This window comes from Arachis ipaensis, chromosome B8 (assembly GCF_059453495.1).
Source record: "Arachis ipaensis isolate K30076 ecotype BB chromosome B8, ASM5945349v1, whole genome shotgun sequence".
Classification (NCBI taxonomy): Eukaryota; Viridiplantae; Streptophyta; class Magnoliopsida; order Fabales; family Fabaceae; genus Arachis; species Arachis ipaensis.
Window position 1 is genome coordinate 139,377,951 of NC_142443.1, and position 16,199 is coordinate 139,394,149.

The window sequence follows — 16,199 nt, forward strand, 5'->3', positions numbered from 1 at the left end:
GTGTGACACTGAATTAGTGTATTTTGTATCCATCCTGACAGGAAAGACACGGAGACACTAACAAAGGACACAACTTATTTTTTATTTTTTCTTTCATTATTTTTGTTAATTTTTCATAATTATATTTTTTATTATTATATTTTTCATCTCAAATTTTTTGAATGAAAAAAATTATAATAAATTGGATTTTCGTAATTTGTTCTAGTTTATCACCAAATAGAATACAAGAACACAAAATTTTGTGTCTCTATCTATCAGTGTCTTGTCTTGTCTTATTCTCAGTGTCTTGTCCTGTCCTGTTTTTGAAAACAAATGCGGCCTAAGTGATTGTCCTAAAATAAAAATGGATACATATGTGTTCACTCTTGACTTTATATTATTTGTGGTTTTAAACAAAGTATCACCAAATTCTTGTACTAAAAACCAATTTTAGTGTTCGAATTTTGTATTGTGTATGCAGTAGATTTTTAAATGAAGCTTAGATTTGCGATAAATTAATCCTTACCCTATTAAATTGAAAAATATCGTGAAAAAAAAAATTTGTGCTAGATCATTCTCGCATAAATGGGACCGCAAATTCGAAAAACACTCCAAATTCGTGATGCTAATAAACGATGAATTCATAACAAAATAAAATTATCTTAAATCTTGGTTCTAAAGTCTAAGTATGATTGTGGCACAAAATAAAATAGTCATCATAAATCTTTACTTTAAATGACAATTTTAGTGACAGGTGAATGGTAATATGGTATTACTCACGTATAGTAGGTCCCTTCGAATAACATATTAGGTTTTAAACTTTCTTTTATTTATACAAAAATATTATTGTTTTTTAACATTGTAACTTTGTTTATGTGTTGCTAGCTAGTTATTATTATCAGGAAACTGTAAATTATCGATGAACTTTTTATTATCGATGGATTTTATCCGTCACTAAAAGCTTCGTGAAAATGATAAATTTATAAAATTAGATCAAATTAATTTAAAATTGAAGGGCAGTCAATTAAGATTGGTATATGTGCCTTGTGATGTTATTTAATGTGTTATATCAGCAAATTATAATATCATCAACAACAGAAATCATTGAAGGACGGTTATTATCAACTTAAAATTTTTGAAGAACGAATTTGATTAAAAAATCTTTTGAAAATTAATTTAAAAAATCAATAATAATTTTTTAGGGATTAATTTGACTATTTACTTAATAATTATTTATATATCTCTTTTTAATTAAAAATGGTGTTTGGCCAAGAAGACCTTATTAGATGAGAAAAAATGTTAGTTACAAGATGTAAATGACAATGCTGAAGTTGAATATTGAAATTCAAACCACAAGAAAATAGCCAAAACCAAAGGAATGTATGTAATTATGTATGGAAGAAGATTGTTGAGGATAGGACTTTGTTTTCTTTTGGAAGTAACAAAAATGGAAATTCTAAGTGTTTTTAATAAAAATTTAAATATTATTTCATGAAAATTTTTATTTTAATAAACGGTTAAACTATTTGGAGCTAAACTCTAAATTCAATTTAAGGTGATCATATTATTTGATTATCCTAAACACACTAAAACCTTTTATTATTTCAATATCAATATTAAGTTAATATTAATACTGTACTACTATTTAATTATCCATCCTAGTAACCATAATATAACAAGAGAATTCAGAAAAAAAATAGATGATGAAGAGAGGATATTTAATGGGTTATAAGGATATTAGGGGATGGAATCTAATGAATAATGATGATGGCTGGGTAGTGATATGTCACACTCTTTCGGGTATCATCCTGCAAGGGTCGGTGCCAAAACATATCTAAGAAATTCCCTTCACATATATATGCCTATAATTTTGTACATTAATTCAAAAATGCAACTATCCATCTATTAGTCGTTTGGATCATAAGTCCATTGTAAAAGCATCATGTAATTGATAAGAGAGTCAATGTTGTGTAACGTTGATAGAGACAACTTTCGGTGTTCCAACTATATATATGTTAAATCTATAGTTCTACACTGTCTGTTATACTATAATTCGGTTTTTATTATATATTGATAGTTATAATCTATGATTGAAAGGATACTGACACGAATATGAAATATGATATAATATAAAATATGCGGACATAAAAATTTTAAATTTTTATAGAATACGAAAAACGAGATATGTATAAAATATAAAATGTTTTAAAATAAATTTTAATGATATTTTGATATTTTATTGATATTAAAATATAAATTAATTTTTTAATTAATTTTAATTTTTTAATTATATAAAATATTTTTAAAAATATTTTTATTTTTCCATGTTACTTCATGTCCATCAAAAACCCATCACCACCATGGCATTATTTCTCATAAAAAACAAAATCTCCAATACCCAATTAACCCTCCTTAATTTTTTTGGAAGTTGAGTACACTCCCATTATTATACAAAGTCGTATGTATTTTGAGAAACGGTAATACTAGGTAATACTAGAATCTTTTAAATTACCGACGGATTTTTGTGATAGATTTTAATTAACGAGTTATTGATGGATTTTAATATTACTAATGGAATTAATGACAGATAATTTCTGACAATAAAAATAGTGTCGGTAATAGTTAGTGGCAAATTTTTCATCCATTGCGAATTAGTGACAAAAATTAGTGATAAAACTTTTACAAGACTCGTTCCTAATCTAAATCCAGAATCCAATTATTCTAGAACGATAGTGACGGATATAATTAATCGATATAATTGCATTAATAATTTAAAATTATCTTATTTATCTTAATATCTATAATTCTATGTATATAACATCTACAATAATTACACACTTATTTATCTAGAATAAAAAAAAATTTAGACGGTTTTAAACTTATTTTCTGTTAACTCCCAAGCATTTTTGTTTGAGTAATTATCATCACCTCAAAAGAAATGAACAACCCTTTCAACTATCCCTTTTTGGGCATCTTGAAAATATCATATAATAGATAAGGAGGTTGTCGTGGACAGAATAATCATGTGTATACGATTTAGGGCTTGTTAATTAGGGGGCTTCTAATTTTTTTTTTTTTTTGAATTTTTTAAGAATTTTTAAAAATTAAAAGTAATTTTATGGTTAGATATTTCATGTAAAAAGATATTTTTATCTATCAATTATATTTGAATATAATAATATAAAAATATTTTTTGTTTATTTATTATATAAAAAATATATTTTTTAAAATATTTTAAAAAAATATATATAAATTATAACTTCTCAAAAAAAATATTTATTATTTTTTTAGTATTTTTATTTTTATTATTAAAAATTTGTCAAACACATTAAAAAAATATTTTTTATTAAATTTTTTTTATTAATATAATGACACCGAAACAATTACTTAATAAATTCAAATGATCCGCTTCTAATTAATTAAGTTTAATACATGTTTTCTACATTATTTTTCATGTTATATGTTTTGTTCTAAATTTTCCAATTTGGTTTTGGTATCCCATCATCATTGTCGAACATTCGACTATGAAATATCATGATCAATTTCATTACGTTCTTGAATCTTGACACACGTTCATGGCATCATCCCTCACTTTGAATTTAGGATCTGCATTTGCAAACAAAATTACCAATTATTAGTTTTGGATGGATAGAAATTTCCATTTACTTTTATTTCATATGAATATAACTTAAATGGTAAAATCAACATTCAATTTAAAATAAAATAATGGGTAGTTATATATATGTCTTAAACAATTTCGTAGCTAAATTTGATTAGGATGTGTAGTAGGTACACCAATATATAAAAGAATATGGTGTTTCTTTGTTTTACGTGAAAAAGAAAACTTGTTGTTAATGGTCGGATCCATAATTATTGTATTTAATGACGTAAAATGAATGTAATACTACATAATCTGTTGATTGAAGAGTTTGAACTTTAAACTTCGTCATAAACTCATAGCATTATTGAGGTTGACGTAAAATGAATTATTTGCAAATATATTTATTTTTCAATTCATATTAGAGCCTATTTAATTTAATTTATAGTGAAGTTACCTCTAACTTTTAACAAGATTATTATTTTTACGTATTTATTTATCATATTTAGGGATGTCAACGGGGTAGAACGGGGGCGGGGCAGGCCTCCCTGCTCCCATCCCCGCCCCAGATTTATTCCCCATCCCCATCCTTATTCTCCACTGTGGGAGAATATTGCTCCCCATCCCCATTTTCTACAGGGCTCTATTCTCTGTGGGGACCCCATTCCCTATCTCTCTAATAATTTTGACTAATTATTAATTTTCATAGTAGAACTAAAAGTATCCATCCTATATAAAAACAGCAAGATTTTATACAAAAAATCCAAACATCAAGATGGTGACTTTCAAAATGACACAGTGGGAGACATCATGGTGAGCCAGAGCACAGAGCAGTGGACGAGGGTCGAGGTAGGGGACACGGCATCAGAGAGGAGAATGGACACGACGACAAAATTGTGGAAAGGAACGCCACGAATATAGAGAACGACACAGTGAGGGTAATGGAACGGTGAGGGATGACAATGCAGTGAGACGAGAGAGAGTGGTGAAGGGGTGACTGCAGAGAGGTTGGATGGAGTATGGATGACGTTAGAGATCCATGAACCAAAGAAGGGTTATGCAAATAAGGATTAGGAGAAATAAACTATTAAGGACAATTAAGTAAATTTGAATTTCGGATTAGCGGGGACAGGGTGGGATCCCTGCTCGGGTCTCAGCGCCTGCTTCGGGGGAATTTCGTCCCTCGTCCCCATCTCTGCGAAAAAAATTTTTCACAGTCGGATCTCTATTTGGGGCAATCCCCGCAGGGATAGATTCTCGCATCTCGGGGATTTTTGCCATCTCTAATCATATTTATCATATTTTGTTGTTGCATGTATAAAGTGAAATTTAAAATTTTAATACTTATTTAAACCACCACAAAACCAATCTAAATTAATTTGAAGAGACTCTTTCTTTTTCTTTAGAAAAAATAATTTTCATACATTAAAAATTTTGATTAAAAAATTGTTTAAACATAAGATAATAACATCAAGGAACTTAAACAGCAGCAACAGCAATAGCAATAACAACAATAACAAGGGTAAAATATTTTTTTCTCTTAATATTTTTTATTTTTTAAAAAATACTTCTAATGTTTAATTTTATCTCTAACGTTTTGATTTTTTTTTATTTTGTCTTGAATGTTTTTTATTTATGTCAAAATTATTTCTGAAAATTTTTTAATTTTGTCCCTAACATTTTACATGGAGATAACATCTAGGGTTAATTTTGATATAAATTAAAACGCTAAAGATAATTTTGAAAAAAATCGCAAACGTTAGAGACAAAATAAAAATATACTTTACCCTAATATTATTATTATTATTATTATTTCAAAATTTGTATTCAAATAATATAACGACAGGATATTATCAAAGTTTTGCTTGTTCATAATCTTACCAAATGGGTAGTTAAGATCTACTTTTGAGTGAAATTAAACAAATAATAATTAGAGCATGGATCGATATTATTAGTGGGGTCTTCAAAGTCTTGAGAGTAATACAAAATTCAAATTAAGTAGGGCTTATTATTAAGCACGGCAGAAAGAAAAAGACGGCAATATATAGAGTTTTATATATTCATTCATGATATTATGATGGTACAATGAATGAATGAATGAATGTAATAATGCATATCTATCTTTTTTCCAAGGGAATATTTGCGATGCAATATCCAAAAGCATTGGAACCATTCGATGTGACCAACCATTATTGGACCAGCCACCCTCCAAATACTCTTGACTCTTGCAGTACAAAATTCTAGATTTTCATTTTTTTTTTAATCTCAATCATGCTATATTTGGTTTTCAAACATGAATAGGAACTCTAAAATTAACCATCAATTTATTACAGTATAAAGATATATATTTGGTATTGAAAAAAAATTAATTATGTTATTTTGGTGACTGTTATAATAAAAACATTTAATTATCTATTATATCATATTTAATTATTATGTTGTGAAAATATGTGAATTATTTTAATGATTAATTATTTCGTAAAAACAACCTGTAAAATAATATGTATAAATATATTCAAATACTTGATAATTATTTTGGTAGTAGATTTTTAATGTTCATGAAATATTATTATTTTTTTTTTGGTAGTCGACTTTTACTCTAGTTAGGTATTGATGAATATGTATACTTTTCTAGAAATAGGTTTAACTTGTACTAAGGATAGTAGGATACTATTCCTTAGACTATGGAGTCTCTGGCAGACGTGTTTGATTTGTTGAGTTTATTTTAGATTTAATTATTTTGTAGGTTTTATAATTTGATCAAACTTATTTTTAATTAGATATTTATGGTTTAAAAATTTATAATTAAGGCTTTATATTAGATAAAAAATTGTAAATTTTTTTTAATAATTATATTTTGTATTTTGTTTTTTTGTTTAATAAAATTTTAAAAATAGAAAATAAAAAACAAACAACACAATAGAAATTAAGTGTGTTTAATTATAATTATGTTAAGTATATATTAAAATTAGTTACTAATATAAAATAAATATTAAATATATATATATATATATATATATATATATATAATGATTTATAGTTAATTTTTTATATGTACATAATTCGTAAAAGTATAATACACGAGAAATATATTGTCAATTCGCAAGGGATATATTATCAAATTTCAATATTTTTTGTTTTTTGGAGTCAGGGTGAGAAATTAAAAATTTTGTAACATCATAGATAGATAACACTTTCAGTATCAAAGTATGGTTTAAGATCACCCTAACTCTATTTTCAATATCCTGTTAAACATACACCATTCTATTTTCAATATGGAGTAAAGTATCAACTCGATTCTTGTTCATTTTCCAAAATGACAAGATGATCCTTAACCAAAAATACGTTCTATTACGGTCTCTGATTCTGTATTTCGTCTGTCAACCCGGTTTTTCTGTTAGTTTTTTGGCGAAAATTCGACGGAAATTGCTGACGTATCAGGTTAAAAAATGGACAGAAATCTAGTTGTCTCTAAATTTAAATTTGTTAGGAGTTTATTTGTCCGTATTATTCTTTAAACAATATTTTTTAATTATTTTTTATTCATTATATTAATGTTCTTTTTTTAATAAATAAGTACAAACTAATTAATAAATTATTCAAATTTAAAAATATCATTTATTATGAAACCAAATAAATAATTTTTAAATATAATTTTAAATATATAAATAATAAACATTAAAATTTAGTTAATACATTAATAATAATAATCCTACGATATACTATTAGTATTATGATCTAGCTAATTTTTACAATAAAGTGAAAACTAATGAACACATTATTTAATATATAGTAAAATTTTTTTTACTAATAACAAATTTAATTTTTATCTCTTTAAACTAAATTAATAATTCTATTTGATATCTTTACACTAAAATATACTATGAGTAGGCTATTAATACTAAATGAAATAAAATATAATAGAGTTATTAATTTAGTTTAAAGAGATAAAAAATTAAATTTGTTACTAGTAAAAAAAAGTTTACTATATATCAAATAATGTGTTCATTAGTTATAATACTAATAGTATATCATAGGGTTATTATTATTAATGTATTAACTGAATTTTAATGTTTATTATTTATATATTTAAAATTTATTTATTTGGTTTCATAATAAATGATATTTTTAAATTTGAATAACTTATTAATTAGTTTGTACTTTTTTATTAAAAAAAGAATATTAATATAATGAATAAAAATATAATTAAAAATATTGTTTAAAGAATAATAAGGATAAATAAACCCCTAACCAATTTAAATTTAGAAACAATTAGATCCCTGTCTATTTTTTAACCTGACACGTTAGCAATTTCCGTTAAGTTTTTGCCGGAAAACTGACAGAAGGACCGAGTTGACAGACGGAGTACAGGGTCAGGGACCGTAATGAAACGTGTTTTTGGTTAAGGATCGTCTTGTCATTTTGAGAAATGGACAGGAACCGGGTTGGTATTTTTTTTTTTTTGGTTTCCCACGGTATCCCCCAACCCGACAGGTCAAGGACTAATCCGTCGCGGTACTGAGCTCCATTTAAGGGTTTGCCGCTGGCCAATAGGTTGCTGCATGCACAAGGCGACCGGGTTGGTATTTTACTCTCCAATATGTGGGTGTTTCACACACTGGTCTGCTGTCAAAAAAATAATTAAAAAAAAAAGGAAAAGGAAAGAAAGAAGAAATCCCGTACAGTTAGACATTTAATGGGCCAAGAATATTCTTATGGAGTGGGTTTGATTTTGGGCTTTTACCAATGTAAAAAAAAATACTGAAAAAATTATGAAAAATAAAACCAAAAGAAATTAGATAAAAGACACCTCTTTCTGGTCAAGATGTCCAAATCCATCTAAACGATTATAAAAAAAAAAAAAAAACATAAAGTTGCAACATTATATAGGTGAATGATTCGGTGGTCCTCACTTGTTTTTTCACCAATTGTGGTGAAAACTTAAATCAACGGTTAGATCATTATTAAATTTGATCCAACGGTGGGTTATATTTTGTCAATTATAATCAATTTTTTTTTTTGCAATTAATGGTATATGAACTACGGCCCAATAGAATTTGTTATTTTCATAAAAAAATTTGCTGAATCCTAAATTTCACCCACACAAAATTAAATTTCATAATTTTCAACTAGTTAAACACACAATTATCTCCCTTCGTCAACATCAACATCAACATCATTATCTTCTTCTTCACCACTTTAATATTAGTTCTGTTGATGTTCAACTATACATCTCCTAAGTTTCATATTTTACACCCTTACAAGCTTATTTCTTTATCAAATTTACGGTGTATATCTTATCTCTCAATCTCTGCGAGGAAGCAATCTGAATCTCAATGTCTAATGAGGTAGGTTTTTCATCAATCTGAAACCCTAAGTCACACTCTTAGGATTAATTTTGATAGATTTCTTGCATCATGCCATCAAATGCCTAGTCTAAATTAATTTGTTCATGTAGGATTATGTAGATGAAACCAATAATGTTGACGGGTTTTACGGAAATTTGGAGAATCCCTTGAGAAACGGTAATGAGCTCCTGGACGACGATATCTTCATGGATGCTAACTTGGCAAATGCAGAAGTTGGTGCTTCTGAACCCAATGAAGGTGCCCATTTTGATCAATTGGATGAATCTTATAAGATTGATGGGTGGGAGGACATAGGAAAGACTGAGTTCTTGAATATTGTAGATGTTGATATAAAAAGATATCATTTCAGTGATCTAGGAGTGGCTTTTGATTTCTACAATGCATTTGCCAAGTCAAGGGGATTTAGTGGTCGAAAAAGTAAGACGCGAAAGCACAATGGGATAATCAATCGACAGAATTTTGTTTGTTGTCGCGAGGGCTTCCGACAAAAAAAGCCAGATAATATGCATACCAGAAAACAAGAGCCTAGAGCTGAAACTAGATGTGGCTGTAAGGCAAAGGTTCAGGTGTCGTTTGACGCTGTTAGTGGTCGCTGGATTGTTTCAAAATTTTCTGATTTGCATAATCACGACCTTCTTCCTCCAATTTTTACTGCAATGCTTCCTGGTCACAGGAAAATACCTGCTGCAGACATTGAGCAAATAAATATAATGAGGAAGGGTGGATTAGGCACTGCACATATTTTTGCAGCACTCTCAAGCCAATCTGGTGGTCACCACAATGTTCCCTTTTTGCCCAGGGACTTGTACAATCAAGTCGCACAACAACGTCGACGGTTGAAGGGTGATGCTAGTGCGGCTCTTCAATTTTTGAGGAAGATGAAGTCCATTGATCCTGTCATGGTTATAAGATATGAGGTTGATAGGTTTCACTCGATAAAGAATTTATTTTGGTGTGATGGAATAAGCCAAATGGATTATCAATTGTTTGGTGATGTATTGGCTTTTGACGCTACTTACAAGAAGAACAAATATCATTGTCCGCTTGTCGTTTTTTCGGGTGTTAATAACCATAACCGCACAGTTGTCTTTGCAGCCGCTCTTGTGTGTGATGAGTCGGAGCAAACATATATTTGGTTGTTAAAAAGTTTGCTGGAAGCAATGAAGGGGAAGGCCCCAATTTCAGTTATCACAGATGGTGCCCTTTCAATGAAAAATGCAATCGAAAAAGTTTTTCCTAATGCACATCATCGCCTATGTGCTTGGCACCTTATTCGCAATGCCACGAGTAATGTAGGTAATCCTAGGTTCACATCGCAGTTTAAGAAGTGCATGCTGGGTGATTACGAGGTTGGTGTATTCCGTAGTAAGTGGGATCGGATGGTTGAAGAGTTTGATGTGCAAGACAAGCAATGGATAATTGATATGTATGATAACCGTCATAGTTGGGCAACAGCACATATCCGTGGGAAGTTCTTTGCTGGGTTTAGGACCACTTCTCGATGTGAGGGGTTGCACTCAGTTATTGCAAAGTATGTCAAGTCCAGGTATAATTTAAGAGATTTTGTAGAGCACTTTGATAGATGTGTTGCCTACATTCGTTTCAAAGATAGTCTAGCAGACTTTGAATGTGCACATGGAGTACCTGTGATGCAAACTCATTTATTGTCATTGGAGAAGTCTGCAGCTAATTTATATACAAGAGAGGTATTTTTTCTATTTCGCCCTATTATTATAAGGTCTGGTTCAATGAAAGTGTTAGATTGCATTGATGTTGGTTCTTATATGTTATACACGGTGGTTAAGTATGGTAGTCCTAACGATACATGGCAAGTATCTTTCTGTGATTTACCAATGGAGTTTACTTGCTCCTGTATGAGGATGGAGTCATTTGGCATTCCTTGCGAACACATTCTATCTGTTTTAGTTACACTTGACATTTGTGAATTGCCAAAATGTTTAGTTCTAGATAGGTGGACCAAAAATGTGAAACAACAAATACAAGATACAAGGGGGTTCACTTGGGATTGCTTAAAGTCTACCCAATACTGGTGTTTGATGGACTGGTTTAGATTGGTGGCTACACTATCAGCAGGTAAAGATGATAGGTTCAGGAGCATGAGGGATTGGGCAATAAACACAGTGGATAAAATGAAAGCTGATGATATTGCTAGTACAATTGCTTCTAGTAGTGCAATTCCTGCCACTCATACAGATCCTCGTGACCCCCCAATTCGTAGAAGAGCTAAGGATCGTGCCGGACAACGGTGTAGTATATGCCGGGAGCTCGGACATAACAAAACTACATGTCCAGATCGGAGTAAGTATGATAGGGATTCACATGAACGGCATAGTCTACCTACAGATGATGATGCATATGAGGCTATGTGGGATGAGGAAGAAGACTTCATTTACGAGGAAGATGAAGGTGAATGTGCGGTAAATTCTAGTTCTGAATCTAGCAGAGATCAAGTGAGACATTTCTCAACTTTGATATTTTATTTACTGGCTACTTTGGGATTTTTCATGTGTTGCTCATAAATTTTGTGTTATTTCAGGATATGGAGATAGATGACTCTAATTATGAATTTGGAAATGAGGACGATGGAGTCAATGAAATTAATTAGTCCTATATTATTTTTGTTTCATTTAATTTGTAATGTGTATTACGTATTATTTACTTGTTCCAGCTCAAATTACCTTTGATTTAACCTTTAGTTTTTTTGTCTTTTTGAAATATGGATATCTTCTATTTAAATACAACACAAATGTGGAAAACTAATCCTGTCTAATTTGGTGTATATTGGGTTTAAGTTCTAACTTTTAATTATGTCTAATTGATTTTGTGTAGTTACTGATTACCAATTTTAGGCTACATTGATGAAAGATGAAAGATGAAAGCTGGGAATAAATATGGTGTTTATGTTAAAATTTGAGGGATTTTTTCATCTTGTCTTTTGTTTTGGGTAATAGTGTTTCATAAGTCTGAATGCTTGGATCTTATATTACTCTTCATATAATAACAAGGATATTCAAATTCATGCACTAGTAATGTTATGTAATTTAGTTGGTGGTAGATCATACAATGGCAAAACTCAATCCTTTTAACTTCAATTCATTCATTAGTTATGCTATGCAAGTTAGTTAGTGATAGATCATACAAAGACAACAATGGACTCTTTTAAATCCATTATTCTAAGTTGTCTACTATTTTGTGATTATATTTCTATTTTAAAGTGCTACTTTTTCACTAGTGTGAGACACAAGAGACTTACAAAAATACATCCTATTAGTAAAAAATAGTCACTCAATTTTTTTAATTCATCTTAATTTTTGAGAAATTGGGATGAGTTAATTATTTTATCACACATTGAAGTCTCTAAAAATAGAAGAAAATAATGTAAAATAGTCCTTTGTTATCCTCTATCATCATCTTTGTGACTATTTCTATGACAGGTTTCTTTTTATGTTAATAACATAGTGCTTTAAACTATGTGCTCTCATTTCATTGTTCTTTAATGATGAGAAGATTTTTAGTTATTAGTTCAATTCTAATATTTTTTGCACCTTGCAGCAAGATTGCTATGTGCATCAGTTTAATTCAATGTGAAAATGAGTAAAAAATAATTTAAATATGATTAAAATAGTTTAAATCATAAGCATGGATAATTATCTTATCCATAAGCAAAATAAACATTTTGGAACTTAAATTCAAATATCCAAGTTAATAACCATATGATAGAAATATTTTTGCACTCAAATTCAAATATCTAGTTAATTTTTTGCCACAACCGCATTCCACCATCGATCTGTGCTTATTTGAACGTCTCGCTTCCTTTCGTTGCTCTCAGATAATACAAGCTTCAAGGTGCTACTCATGCGGACCTTCTCATCCTTGAGCTACATGTTCACCAAATTGGCACTTTAATAATACAATGATTATAAGTAGAGCTAAGACAACTCAAGGTGTGTACCCTTACCACTCCAAGGACAGATGGGGTGAAGTGAGATTCCATATTCAGCCATTGCATAACCCAACAAGCAGAATTTTCACTGTGTCAGATTGTTAAAAGTTTGATTAAAACCTCAATGGAAGGATGTGCATTGACAAGAGAAGCGAAAACATACTAATAAATGGTCTACCTTGATTCCAGTTGTGGTAATCCATATCCTCTAAGTATATCCCATTTTTCAAAATGGTCCTTACCTGGCATTCCATGTTTGACATAATCTTCCGATAATATTATTTGAACAAGCACTTGTTCCTGTAACCATGGGTTTATGAGATACAATGGATCTTATTTTAGCATATCATGTTACTTGCTATATTGAGATACTTACTATTACTTTCATGTTCTGGAGCCTTTGTTCCTCGCCATGTTTTGGTGATAACACATCGAAATAATAGGTTACCTTGTCTACGATGCTAAAGACTATAAGATACCAATGACCAACCTTCTCCTTAACTGGTATATATACCTAAAATTTGAAAATTTTTTTGATTTAAATATCATGTACACAACAAATGATATATATACCTAAATTAGTTTTGTCCTCTAATTTTAAATACTTAAATTAGTTAAGGTCAGTGGATATACCCACTTAATATTCTTGTTGGGTTGCATAAAATCTTTCCCATAGTCTCTGAGCAAGTCATCCAGTGTTTTATCTCTAAAGATGTCCTCCTGAAATTTGATAAATAATGTATAGCATAACACACAAAATATGAGACTAGTCAATTCAAATTGTATTAAATCCAGTTAATCATTTACACAATTGTACAAGTTTCTCGACATAACACTCATATTAGACTTACTATATGCTACATTGTTACACATATTTAGAATTGTTATACTTAATAATTGAGATTACCGCAAACAATGGTGGTAAGCTCCATAGTATCCTTTTGTTACTCTGTTCATGTGTTGTTCTAATAACCATCAGCGTAAACACCTGCAGTTTTAAGGTAATTTATATTATTGTTTCGATGTGTAAATCACTGAAGAATTAATGAGTTAGTGTTGTTAATTTTATGGAATTTTAATTCTTAAATGCAAACCTCTTCTGAAATCTCATGCCCCGGACACATGCATGTTAGCTGCGCTCTAGAGATTCTGCAGTCCCCATGCTTAATGATATCCTCTCTACAATAGAGTTCAGTGAATTGGATAAACAAATTTTAGTTCAATGTCATCTTCATGTAAGGTTTAGATTGGAGACACTTAAAAAGCAGCAACTTACTCCCCATCAAGTGATGAACAAAAGATATATGCTCCGATTTTCTCATGTTCTTTTCTTAAATTCATCTCAGGGACTGGTTTGAAAGTGAATGATAACTCCACTAACGATGCAACATCGTGATTGACTTTTTTTCCTGATAGGATTTTCCCTCTTGGTGCAGCAGCTTGGAGATGGAGTTGAGTACTTAGTGTTTCAACGAGGGTACTGCGATGGTTATTCTTTGGTGGGACAGTGCTTGAGGCATTTCCATTTGACAGCATATGCTACGTTTTCCCCATCCATCAACATTAGTAACAGAACCATATCACAAGATAAAAAATGATAATACAAATCGGAAAATTCATAAGATGCAAAGTGTTACCGGTGTTCGAAATCTTGCCGTGCTACCTATTGCCACTAAATTTCCCTTAGAATTGGTGCCAGTGGGAGCTTTCTGGGTTGGCTTAATCCTATGCGGTGGATGAGACATGGTTGTAATCACGTGACTCCTTGGAGTTACCACCCTGTTAATGGATTTTGGAGGTGGCATATCAACTGTATTGACTTCAAAAACTTCCTTTGGGTCCTCATCGACATCAGTAAGCAAGGTAATCAGGTCCGTTTCTTTATCCGTGAGCTTAAAATTTTTTTCCTGTGCTTTGAGTTTGGTAGTAGATGCTGATTTTAGTTGTTGTTGGACCCTCTCAGTGGCACCTTCACTGAACACACCTGGATGAGGTGACCTCATTCTCTGTTTCTTCCTCCGCCCTCCTTTGATCCCACTACTTGAGTCACCGTTGGCAAGAAGGATAGACTCGACGTGAGCCAGGGCGTTTATCTGCGTATCAATTTTTTTTTCAATGTCGTCAACCTTTTCCCGGAGTAGTCGTATCTCAGACAGCAGAATATCCATCAATGTGTTATTCCCCTCCATATTGAAAATGGATGAATCGATGATCCTTGCATTCTATTGCGTACGCATTCTTTTGTGGGGGTGATTTGCTACTGAGGAGTGTATGTGTCTTTTCGACTTCAGCCACCTTATTTGCTTACACATGGCTACACAAATTCGCCAAATTAGAAAAGCACATGTGTAGACACTAATGTCCTACTACTACTGCCAGTGAGTGTGACATAATTTTGTCTCTTTTGTGAGCCTTAGCAAATAGTACTGCATGCTCTCTCTTTTTTGAGTGTGTTTGTTGAGGTTGTACCTGTATACCAGTCGCCCAGGCTGTATTGACAAAGTTGTGGACATATATGTGGTCTGGTTTGTCCTTGACATAAGCTTTTGGGTGGTGATGATATGAATTTTTGATTAAAAATCATGCCTTTTCTTAGAAATTTATTCTAATAACTGTGGGTGGTAGTGAAATTAAAGAATTTAAATGACCTAAAAAAGCTTATGTGGAAGTGTATAGACTAAGGTGTCGTTAGCTTAATTAATAGTAAGTTTAGACATTAGATAAAATTACATTAAAAATAAGACATAATAAAATTAGATTAATTAACAGTTAACAATTTGACAAGAGGTGAACCCTTTCAAAAATACTAAATGACAATCAAAATTTACCATTTTAAATAAATATTTAACCAATTATAAATCTTAAATACTAAATTTTAAATTATAAACTTATAAAATAAATTCTTGTATGATATTATTTTATTAGTAAGAAAAATTTAGCAAACTCTTTCTATATTACTTTATTTGATCTTCATTTAATACTCCCTCAATTAAAGACAGGATCAGATGTGTGGGATACTGGTATCACATAGGCTGTATAGTAATCCGATAGTAAGTAACTATTATAATCAAACAATAGGCTATTATCATTATGTAATCATATACTATGACAACCATAACTCATGCGACCATCTCTCGCATTTGTCCTCCCAACTGCATTGCTCAATATTCATACATGATCGTGCCTTGTCCAGAAATTTTCTGCACAACCATATTTTGGCGCCAATATGAGTCCATACAACTTCCTATATCCCATATTATTCCCTATATAACATATGTTTCACAATTCA

At 30.5% G+C, this 16,199-nt stretch overlaps 1 protein-coding gene across 1 annotated transcript; it reads left to right on the forward strand.

Moving 5' to 3' along the window:
- Positions 1-8,913: 8,913 nt before the first annotated feature.
- LOC148550064 (protein FAR1-RELATED SEQUENCE 5-like) lies at positions 8,914-11,572 on the forward strand. Its single transcript, XM_088495919.1, has 3 exons — positions 8,914-8,925; positions 9,036-11,417; positions 11,504-11,572. The coding sequence occupies exons 1-3, from the start codon at positions 8,914-8,916 to the stop codon at positions 11,570-11,572; spliced, it is 2,463 nt and encodes an 820-aa protein (XP_088352045.1).
- The last annotated feature ends 4,627 nt before the right edge of the window (positions 11,573-16,199 follow it).